The following is an 11,316-nucleotide window of genomic DNA, read 5'->3' as shown; positions in this document are numbered from 1 at the left end:
GTAGCTGGGACTACAGGCGCCCGCCACAACGCCTGGCCATTTTTTGGTTGCAGCCATCATTGTTGTTTGGTGGGCCTGGGCTGGGGATTCGAACCCGCAACCTTAGGTGTATGTGGCTGGCGCCCTAGCCACTTGAGCCACAGGCGCCAAGCCACCAACTATTTTTTTGTTGCAGTTTGGCCTGGGCCAGGTTTAAACCTACCACCCTCAGTATATGGGGCCGGTGCCCTACCCACTGAACCATAGGTGCCACCCATTTGTAGGTTTTGATATTATAATTGTGTTAACTTCTAAAAATAATTGATAAGCTTTCATTTTTTTCTTACTGCTATACTGGGACTTAGGTAGCATTTTAAATTAAATATTGCCATGACTTTATCTAACAATTTATGTCTTAATTCAACTTGAGTGTTAATACTATAATCTCTGCTTTCTTTTTTTGTTTGTATATGCTTTAGTATATATTTTTTTCCCTTTTTAACCTTCAGACTTTCTGAGACTTTCTATTTTAGCTTTTCCTATTACAATTGGTATATATAGTTAATTGAATTTTGGTTTTTGATCTAATCTTTTCTTTCTTTCTTTTTTTTTTTTGGAGACAGAGTCTTACTCTTTCTCCCTGGCTAGAGTGTGGTGGGATCATCAGAGCTTACTGCATTCTCAAACTCCTAGACTCAAATAAACCTCCTGCTTCAGTCTCCTGAGTAGCCCCAGTTACAGGCATGGGCCAACATGCTCAGCTAATTTTTTAATTTTTTGTACAGATGGGGTCTCCCTATATTGCTCAGGCTGGTCTTGAATTTGAGACCTCAAGTGATACTCCTGCCGTGGCCTCCCAAGGTGCTGGGATTATAAACATAATAATTTTATTGTTACTGTGCCCAGCCTATGCATTATGTTTTGTTTTCTAAGCAGTAATCGTCATGGTTACATATGTTTAATGTCATGGTTAAATGGATTCAGTCTAGTACTCTTTTCCAGACTTTTCATCCCACATTTTTTCCTGGTTGTTAATTCTTTATTTTGAGCCGCCTTTTAGTGAGCGTGGGATTCTGTTTTCAAGCAGATTTATTTTTCTTCAAGAAGGGCTGGGGCATTATATATATATATCTGTGGTATTCATATAGTTAAGAATGTCTGTTGTTTTTACATACAGAAAACAATAACTGCTCCTGAAATTCTTAGTCACACTCTTTTCCCTTCACAATTCTATAAACATTGCTTCCTTGTCTTCTGCCACCTATATTCTTTTTATTCCTTTTCCCCAGAATGTCTCACAGAGCAGCCAAGATACCACTGTAGAGACAGAAGGTAAAATAATGGTAGTTCTGTAAATTCTCTCTTCTTCTCATGTGAATCCAGTGCCATGTATGTTCTGCTGAAAAGTGTGAGATTGGCCTGCTTGTTTTTTCCTTTGTACATAGCTTGTTTCTTTTCTCTAATAGTTCTAACAGGGATTGGCAAACATTTTCTGTAAAGTGACTATAAATATTTTAGGGTTTGTAGGCCATATGGTCTCTACAGCAAACACTTAACTCTGCAGTTGTGACACAAAAGCCCATGTGTAAATGAATGGGCTTTGCTGTGTGCCAATAAAACTTTATATACAAAAACAGATGGCAGTTTGGCCTGCTGGCTCATAGTTTGCTCAATTCTGGCTTGTAAGATTCTTTTACCTTGAAGTTTAGTAACTTCTCTAGGTTATTTTGAAATTTTGAAAATTTTCCTGGTATATAGTGTGAGTCCCTTTTATCTACTGATGCACATCTTTCTTAATTTATAGAAAATTGCCTTCCTTAATTTTTTTCCTATTCCATTTGTTCTTTTTTCTGTCTTTGAGAGCATCTGCTGTTCATTAGCTTTCCTTTTTTTCCTCTGCACGTCTGTTGTATTTTCTGTCATATTTTCTTTGCCTATTTCCTCCTAGTCCCCACCCCCTTCCCTCAGGTCCGTGATTTTTCTAAAGTTTGTCTTCCATTTGGCTGATAGGGTTTTTCTAAATTATCTTTTCTGCTCTGTGTTGCAATAACTTTTTAATTTTTATTATATCTATTTTTTTTTTTTTTTTTGAGACAGAGCCTCAAGCTGTCCCCCTGGGTAGAATGCCATGGCATCATAGCTCACAGCAACCTCCAACTCTTGGGTTCAAGCGAGTCTCTTGCCTCTGCCTCCCAAGTAGCTGGGACCACAGGTGCCAGGCCAACAACGCCTGGTTGTTTTTTGGTTGCAGCCGTCACTGTTGTTTGGTGGGCCCAGGCTGGATTCGAACCCACCACCTTAGGTGTATGTGGCTGGTGCTTTGGCCACTTGAGCCACAGGTGCCGAGCCAATTTTTATTATATCATTATTTAGTTCTTAATTTTTTTTTCTTAGCTCTGCTAGCCTCCCTTATCTATGTTGTCTTATTTCCTTGAGAGGATGAAGCAGTTGTCTAAAATTTTATTCTGATTCCCAGAGTAAATCTTCAAAAGTGCTGTTTCTTTTTAGAAAAAATTTGAAAAAATTGAGGCTGGGTGCAATGGCTCATGCTGGTAATCCTAGCACTCTGGGAGGCCGAGGTGGGTGGATTGCCTGAGCTCATAGGTTCGAGACCAGCCTGAGCCAGAGCAAGACCCATCTCTAAAAATAGCTGGGTGTTGTGGCAGGTGCCTGTGGTAAAGGGATCACTTGAGCCCAAGAATTTAAGGTTGCTGTGAGCTGTGAGCTGTGATGCCACAGCACTCTACCGAGGGCTACAAAGTGAGTCTCTGTCTCAAAAAAACCTTTTTTTTGAAAAAATTGTGGTAAAATACACATAACAAAATCTTCCATTTTAACCATGTTTACATTTGCATTTCACTTTTTTTTTCTTTTTTTTTGAGAAAAAGCTGTTGCCCTTGGTAGAGTGCCATGGCCTTATAGCTTGCAACTTCAAACTCTTGGGCTTAAGAGATCCTCTTGCCTCAGTTTTTCATTTTTAGTAGAGATGGGGTCTTACTCTTGCTCAGGCTGGTCCCAAACTTGTGAACTCAAGTGATCCACCTTCCTCGGCCTCCCAGATTGCTAGGATTATAGGCATGAGCCACCATGCCTGGTTATATGTGCATTTCAGTGGCATTAAGTATATTCACATTGCTGTGCAGCCATCCCCACTGTTCATTTCCAGGACTTTTCGTCTTCCTAAACTGGAACTCTGTATCTTCAATAGTAAATCTCTATGTCCTCTGCCCTATCCCCTGGCAACCATCATTCTACCTTCTGTCTCTATAAATTTGACTATTCTGGGTACCTCATATAAGTAGAATCAGGTATATAGTATTTGTTTTTTCCTGCCTTATTTCACTCAGCATGATGTCTTCAGTGTTGATCCATGTTGTAATATGTATTAGAATTTCCTTCCCCCCAAGGCTGAATAATATTTTCTGTATATATATGCTACATTTTCTTTATCCATTTATCTGGCCATTTGGGTTATTTCCACCTTTTAGCTACTGTGAATAATACTACTGTGATCATAGGTATAAAAATGTCTGTTTGAGTTCCAGCTTTCATTTCTTTCTTTTCTTTTTTTTTTTTTTAAAACAGAGTCTCAAGCTATCCCCCTGGGTAGAGTGCCATGGCATCACGCTCACAGCAACCTCCAACTGCTGGGCTCAAGCGAGTCTCCTGCCTCCGCCTGTTTTTTGGTTGCAGCTGTCATTGCTGCTTGGCGTGCCCGGGCTGGGGATTCGAACCCGCCACCTTAGGTGTATGTGGCTAGCGCCTTAGCCGCTTGAGCCACAGGCGCCGAGCCCCAGCTTTCATTTCTTTTAGGTATATACCCAGAAGTTGAATTGTTGTATTATATGGTAATGCTATGCTTAACTTTTTCTTTTTAATTAATTAATTTTAGAGATAGTGACTTGCAATCCACTCAGGCTAGAATGTAGTGATGTGATTATAGGTCACTGCAACTTTGAACTCCTGAGCTCAAGTGATCCTCTTGAGTAGCTAGGATCACAGGCTCGTGACACCATGCCTGGCTAATTTTTAAAATATTTTATAGAGATTTTGTCTTGCTTTGTGGTGAAGGCTGGTCTCAAACTCCTGGCCTCACGCAATTCTTCTACTTTGATTTCCCAAAGTTCTGGGATTATAGGTCTGAGGCATTGTACTTGGTTTCTTTGTTTAATTTTTTTGTCTACTATCTTTCTGTAGTGGCTGTACCATTTTACATTACTACCAGCAATGCATAAAAATTTCAGTTTCTTTATTTTCATGCCAATACTTGTCATTTTCTGGGCTTTTTTAATTGAATATTTTTTATAGTAGCCATCCTTATGGATGTGAAGTAGTATCTCATTATGGTTTTGATTTGCATTTCCTTAATGATTAAGGATGTTAAGTCTGTTTTCATATGATTACTGGCCATTTGTATGTCTTTGAAGAAATTTCTGTTCAAGTCCTTTGCCCATTTTTTTTTTTTTAAGACAGTGTCTCACTCTGTCACCCTGAGTAGAGAGCCATGGTGTCATCATAGCTGACAGCAACCCCAAATTCTTTGGGCTCAAGTGATCCTCTTGCCTCCTGAGTAACTGGGACTATAGATGCCCACCACAACTCTGGGCTAAATTTTCTGGTGGCATCTTGCTTTTGTTCAGCTGGTCTTGAAATCCTGAGATCAAGGGATCCTCCTGCCTCAGCCTCCTAGTGTGCTAGGATTACAGGCATGTGCAACTGCACCTGGCCTCCTTTGCCCATTTTTATAATGGCTTATTTGTTTTGGTGGTTTTGAGTTGTAGGAGCTTTTTTTTTTTTTTTGAGACAGAGTGTCAAGCTATCGCCTTGGGTAAAATGTCATGGCATCACAGCTCACAGCAACCTCCAACTCCTGGGCTCAAGTGAGTCTCCTGCCTCCACCTCTCAAGTAGTGGGACTACAGGTGCCTGCCACAACAAACACCTGGCTATTTTTTGGTTGCAGCCGTCATTGTTGTTTGGTGGGCCAGAGCTGGATTCGAACCCGCCAGCTTAGGTGTATGTGGCTGGTGCCTTAACCACTTGAGCCACAGGTGCCGAGCTAGGAGTTCTTTATATATTCTGGATATTAATTTCGTAGGAAATATATGACTTACAAATATTTTCTATCATTCTGTGACTTGCCTTTTCACTTTTTATTTTTTTTTATTTTTATTTTTTTTTTTTTTTTGAGACAGAGCCTCAAGCTGTCCCCCTGGGTAGAGTGCCATGGCATTACAGCTCACAGCAACCTCCAACTCCTGGGCTCAAGTGAGTCTCCTGCCTCCACCTCTCAAGTAGTGGGACTACAGGTGCCTGCCACAACAAACACCTGGCTATTTTTTGGTTGCAGCCGTCATTGTTGTTTGGCAGGCCTGGGCTGGATTCGAACCCGCCAGCTTAGGTGTATGTGGCTGGTGCCTTAACCACTTGAGCCACAGGTGCCGAGCTAGGAGTTCTTTATATATTCTGGATATTAATTTCGTAGGAAATATATGACTTACAAATATTTTCTATCATTCTGTGACTTGCCTTTTCACTTTTTATTTTTTTTTTTGAGACAGAGTCTCAATATTTCAACCTCAGTGGGGTGCGGGGGCATCACATCTCACAGCAACCTCAAACTCGTGGGCTTAAGCGATTCTCTTGCCTCAGCCTTCCAAGTAGCTGGGACTACAGGCGCCCACCACAACACCCGGCTATTTTTTGGTTGCTTTTGTCATTGTTGTTTGTCAGGTCTGGGCTGGATTCGAACCCACCAGCTCCAGTATATGTGGTTGGAGCCCTAGCCACTGAACTATAGGCTTGAGCCTCCAAAGAGTTTTTTATTTTAGGTCTTACATTTAGGTCTTTGGTCTATATTGAATTAATATTTTCTATATGGTATAAGGCAAGGATCCAGGTTCTTTCTTTTTTTTTTTTTTGTAGAGACAAGGTCTTACTTTGTTGCCCTTGGTAGAGTGCTGTGGAGTCACAGCTCACAGCAACCTCTAACTCCTGGGCTTAAGCAATTCTCTTGCCTCACCCTCCTGAGTAGCTGGGACTATAGGCACCTGCCACAATGCCTGACTATTTTTTGGTTGCAGTTCGGCTGGGGCCAGGTTTGAACCCACCACCCTCAATATATGGAGCCCGCGCCCTACTCACTGAGCCACAGGCACCGCCTGATCCACGTTCTTTCTTTTGCATGTAGATATCTAGTTTTCTGGGTACTATTTATTGAAAAGATGGTCTTTTCCCATTGAATGGTCTTGGTACTCTTATTGAAAATCATCGGATCACAAAATAAGGGTTTGGTTCTGGATACCCTATTCTATCCCATTGGTCTGAATGTCTGTATTTATGCCACAATCACACTGTTTTCATTGCTGTTTCTTTGTATTAAGTATGGAGTGTGAGGCCTCCAGCTTTGTTCTTTTTAAACATTGTTTTGGGTATTCAGGATCCCTTGATAATCCACATGAATTTTAGGATGGATTTTTCTGTTTCTGTAAAAAATGTCATAGAGATTTGATAGGGATTGCATCGAGACTATAGACTGCTTTGGGTGGTAGTGTTAACATATTAACAATATTAAGTCTTCTAATTCATGAACATGGTTGTCCTTCCATTTATTTTTGCGTTTAGTTTCTTTCAGCAGTGTTTTGTAGTTTTCAGTGCATAAGTCATTCAGCTTCTTGGTTAAGTTTATTCACAAGCATTTTATGCCTTTTGGAGCTATTATAAATGAAATTGTTTTCTTTCTTTCTTTTTTTTTTTTTTTTAATTGAGACACAGTCTCAAGCTGTCGTCCTGGGTAGAGGGCTGTGGCATCACAGCTCATAAAAGCCTCCAACTCTTGGGCTTAAGCGATTCTCTTGCCTCAGCCTCCTGAGTAGCTGGGACTATAAGCACCTGCCACAATGCCTGGTTATTTATTTATTTATTTTTTTTGGTTGCAGTTGTCATTGTTGCTTAGCAGACCCGGACCAGGTTCGAGCCTGCCACTGTATCTGGCTGGTGCCCTTGCCAACTGAGATATAGGTGCCACCCTGAAATTGTTTTCTTAATTTTCTTTTCAGATTTTTCATTGTTAATGTATAGAAACACAGCTGATTTTTGTATGTTAACTATATATCTTGCAACTTCATTGAAGTCATTTATTAGTTCCAGAAGTGTTTTTTTTTTGCAGTTTTTGGCCAGGGCTGGGTTTGAACCCACTACCTCTGGCATATGGGGCCGGTGCCCTACTCCTTTGAGCCACAAGAGCTGCCCATTCCAGAGGTTTTTGTGTGTGGAATCTTTAGAGTTTTCTGCATACAAGGTTGGACAATTAAGTTTACAAACTCATCTTAGAAAAAATATTACTATATACCTCATTGCTGAATATCACTACAGGGCCATCTGGTGACCACAGTGGTACTGAATTTAGTTTGCTAGCATTTTTTTTAGGATTTTTGTATCAGTAGTTATTAGGGATATTGGTCTGCAGTTTTCTTTTCTTGTCGTGTCTTTTTCTTGCTTTGGTATCAGGGTAAATCTGACCTCATAGAATGAGTTAGGGAATTTTCTTCAATATTTTAGAAATTGGGAAGGATTAATTTTAGTTCCTCAAATGCTTAGTGGAATTTACCAGTGAAGCCACCTGGTGGGCTTTTCTTTGATTACTGACTGATTCAATTTCCTTAAGAGTTTTTGTTCTGGCTTGGTGCCCATGGTGCAGTGGTTACGTACAGCACTAGCCACATACACCGAGGGTGGTAGGTTTGAACTCGACCCAAGCCAGCTAAACAACTGCAACAAAAAAATAGCTAGGCGTTGTAGTGGGCACCTGTAGTCCCAGCTACTTGGGAGGCAAGAGAATCGCTTAAGCCCAAGAGTTTGAGGTTGGTGTGAGCTGTGACACAACAGCACTCAACCCAGGGTGACATAGTGAGATTCTGTCTCAAATACAAAAAGAAAAAGTATTCTTCTGGCTTGATACCTGTAGCACAGTGGTTATGGCACCAGCCATATACTGAGGGTGGTGGGTTCAAACCTGGCCTGGGCCAGCTAAACAACAATGACAACTGCAATAAAAAATAGCCGGGTGTTGTGGTGGGCACCTGTAGTCCCGTCTACTTGGGAGGCTGAGGCAAGAGAATCACTTAAGCCCAAGAGTTGGAGGTTGCTGTGAGCTGTGATGCCACAGCACTCTACTGAGGGCAATATAGTGAGACTCTATCTCACACACACACAAAAGTTTTAGGGCAGTGCCTGTGGCTCAAAGGAGTAGGGCACTGGCCCCATATGCCAGAGGTGGCGGGTTCAAACCCAGCCCTGGCAAAAAAAAAAAAAAAAAAAAGAGAGTTTTTGTTCTATTTAGAGTTTCGTTTTCTTAAGATTCAGCCTTGGTAGGTATGTGTTTTCAGGAATTTGTGTATTTCATCTAGGTTATCTAATTCGTTGGCATATGATTGTTTGAAGTGATCTTTTATGATCCTTTTTATTTATGTAAACTTGGTAGTAATGTCCCTCTTTCAGTTCTCATTTTAGTTATTTGAGTCTCGTCTCTTTTTCTCAGTGGGTAAAGGTTTACCAGTTTTGTTGATCTTTGCAAAGAGCTAATTCTTGATTTTTAAAAAATTTTCTCCATTATTTTTCTTTTCTCTATTTTATTTCTCTCTGCTGTGATCTTTAGTATTTATTTGTTTGTTAATTTTCTGAGACAGGGTCTCACTCTGTGCTTGGGTTATAGTGCAGTGTCATTATCATAGTTCTTGGGCTCTAGTGATCCTCCCACCTCAACCTCCCAAATAGCTAGGACTACAGATTCACACCACCATGCCTGGATAATTTTTTATTTTATGTAAGAACGAGGTCTGCCTCTTCCTTAGGCTAGTCTCAAAATCCTGGTCTCAAGTGATACACCCACCTCAGCCTTCCAGAGTGCTAGCGTTATAGGTGTGAGCCATCACACCCTGGCCATTCTTTTGGTGATTAATCTTAAGACAATTATCAGGAAGTATTCCCCTGGCCCAAAGGAAACATGATATATATATATATTTTTTTGGCTGGGGCTGGGTTTGAAGCTGCCACCTCCAGCATATGTGGCCGGTGCCCTACTCCTAGAGCCACAGGCGCCACCCTAGGAAACATGATTTTTTTTTTTGTAGAGACAGTCTCACCCCCTCGCCCTCGATAGAGTGCAGTGGAGTTGCTCCAGCAACTTCCAACTCCTGGGCCCAGGCGACTCCTCTGCCTCAGCCTCCCAAGCAGCTGGGACCACAGGCGCCTGCCACAACGCCCGGCTATCCCTTGTTGCAGCTTGGCCGGGGCTGGGCCCGAACCCACCACTCTCGGTATGTGGGGCCGGCGCCCCACTCACTGAGCCACAGGTGCCTCCCAGGAAACATGATTTTTAATCAGCTGCCTTACCTGGAAGACTAAGGTGCTTCTTTTTCTAACAGTTTTTAAATGGAAATCTTTGATAAAGTAGTATATCCTCAACAGGCTACCCTTTTCAATCTCTCCCCTAAAGTGACAACACAAGTATAGCCAAGTGTATGCGCCTAGTTTTTTGTATACAACCAATGAATTCAGCTGATAAATGGAAGTAACTTTTTTTTTTTTTTTTTTGAGACACAGTCTCAACCTGTCACCTTGGGTAGAGTGCTATGGCGTCACAGCTCATAGCAACCTCAAACTCTTGGGCTTAAGTGATTCTCTTGCTGCACCTTCCCAAGTAGCTGGAACTATGGGCATCCCCCACAGTACCCACTGTTTTTCTGTTGCAGTTATCTTTGTTGTTTAGCAGGCTGGGGCCAGGTTTGAACCTGCCAGCTTCAGTATATGTGGCCGATGCCCTAACCACTGAGCTATGGGTGCTCAGCCCAAAGTAGGAATTTTCAAAAGGGTAACTAACTTATAAATATTAGTTTAATATATGCTCTATGTGAGGAACTGTGGGGACTACAAAGATGCATAAGATGAGACTGAGATTCAACCATGAGGGTGAGGCTGGGAGAGAACAAGTACATAAATAATTTTGTTACAAGATAGGATGTATAAATAGTCTTAGGCCTCCCCATGTTGGATGAAAAGAAATTTTTTTTTTTTTTTTTGAGACAAAGCCTCAAGCTGTTCCCCTAGGTAGAGTGCTATGGCATCATAGCTCACAGCAACCTCTAACTCCTGGACTCAAGCGAGTCTACTGCCTCAGCCTGCCAAGTAGCTGGGACCACAGGTGCCCACCACAGCGCCCGGCTATTTTTTGGTTGCAACCATCATTGTTTGGCGAGCCTGGGCTGGATTTGAACCCGCCACCTTAGGTGTATGTGGCTGGTGCCTTAGCCACTTGAGCCACAGGTGCCGAGCCATGATGAAAAGAAATATTAAGGAAGCTTTTGTGAAACAGCTAGCATATGTGTAGAACTTTGAAAGATAGATGAATTAAAAAATGTTTTAAATTGTTTCTGATTATGGCTGGTGCCCATAGTCCCAGCTACTTGGGAGGCTGAGGCAAGAGTATTACTTAAGCCCAAGAGTTTGAGGTTGCTGTGAACTATGATGATGCCATGGCACTCTACCCAGGGTGATAGAGTGAGTCACTGTCTAAAAAAAATTGCTTCTGATTATAAAAGTAGTGCATATAGGTTCTTGAAAATTTGAAAAATATAAGGCCAGGAGCAGTTGCTTATGCCTATAATCCTAGCACTCTGCCTAATCAGGTAGATTGTTTGAGCTTAGGAGTTCAAGATCAGCCTAAGCAAGAGGGAGACTCTGTCTCCACTAAAAATAGGAAAACTAGCCAGGTGTTGTGGTACATGGCCCTTATGGAGCTTATGTTTAAGGCACAAAATTTCGTGAATGAGAAAGACAATAAGCTAGTATATAAGTAACTAAATAAAATACATACAGACTGTGATTAGTTCTGTGAAGGAGAGGATATGATAGGGACTAGCAGGAAGAAACTAATGTCGGTGGGCTGATTAGGAACCAGAATAACATCCCAGATATCTATGTACAAAGACCCTGGGGCAGTAAAGAGCTTGCTTTGTTCTTGGTACCTGACAGGAGGCCTGCTTATCTCAGTATTTCTCAGTTTATATAAATATTAGATGCTTTTTTTCTTTTTTTTGGAGACAGAGTCTCACTATGTCGTCTTTGGTAAAGTGCTATGGAATCACAGCTCACGGCAACCTCAAACTCTTGGCCTTAAGTGATTCTCTTGCCTCAGCCTCCCGAGTAGCTGGGACTACAGGCTCCCACCACAATGCCCAGCTATGTTTTTTTTTTTTTTTTTGAGACAGAGCCTCAAGCTGTCCCCCTGGGTAGAGTGCCGTGCCATTATAGCTCACAGCAACCTCCAACTCCTGGGCTC

General features: G+C 41.7%; 1 protein-coding gene across 1 annotated transcript in view; it reads left to right on the top strand.

Moving 5' to 3' along the window:
* COG7 (component of oligomeric golgi complex 7) overlaps positions 1-11,316 on the top strand; it is a 93,379-nt gene that overhangs the window by 16,942 nt on the left and 65,121 nt on the right. The window contains exons 5-7 of the mRNA XM_003795725.3: positions 1,948-1,990; positions 2,319-2,351; positions 9,607-9,615. Coding sequence (XP_003795773.1) covers positions 1,948-1,990; positions 2,319-2,351; positions 9,607-9,615 — 85 coding nt within the window. The remainder of the gene's footprint in view (positions 1-1,947; positions 1,991-2,318; positions 2,352-9,606; positions 9,616-11,316) is intronic.

The sequence above is a fragment of the Otolemur garnettii genome, unplaced genomic scaffold (genome assembly GCF_000181295.1).
Source record: "Otolemur garnettii isolate 467f Iridium unplaced genomic scaffold, OtoGar3 scaffold00096, whole genome shotgun sequence".
In the NCBI taxonomy this organism is placed as follows: domain Eukaryota; kingdom Metazoa; phylum Chordata; class Mammalia; order Primates; family Galagidae; genus Otolemur; species Otolemur garnettii.
Note: the sequence above shows the minus strand (reverse complement) of the source record. Positions and strands in the feature narration are given on the sequence as shown.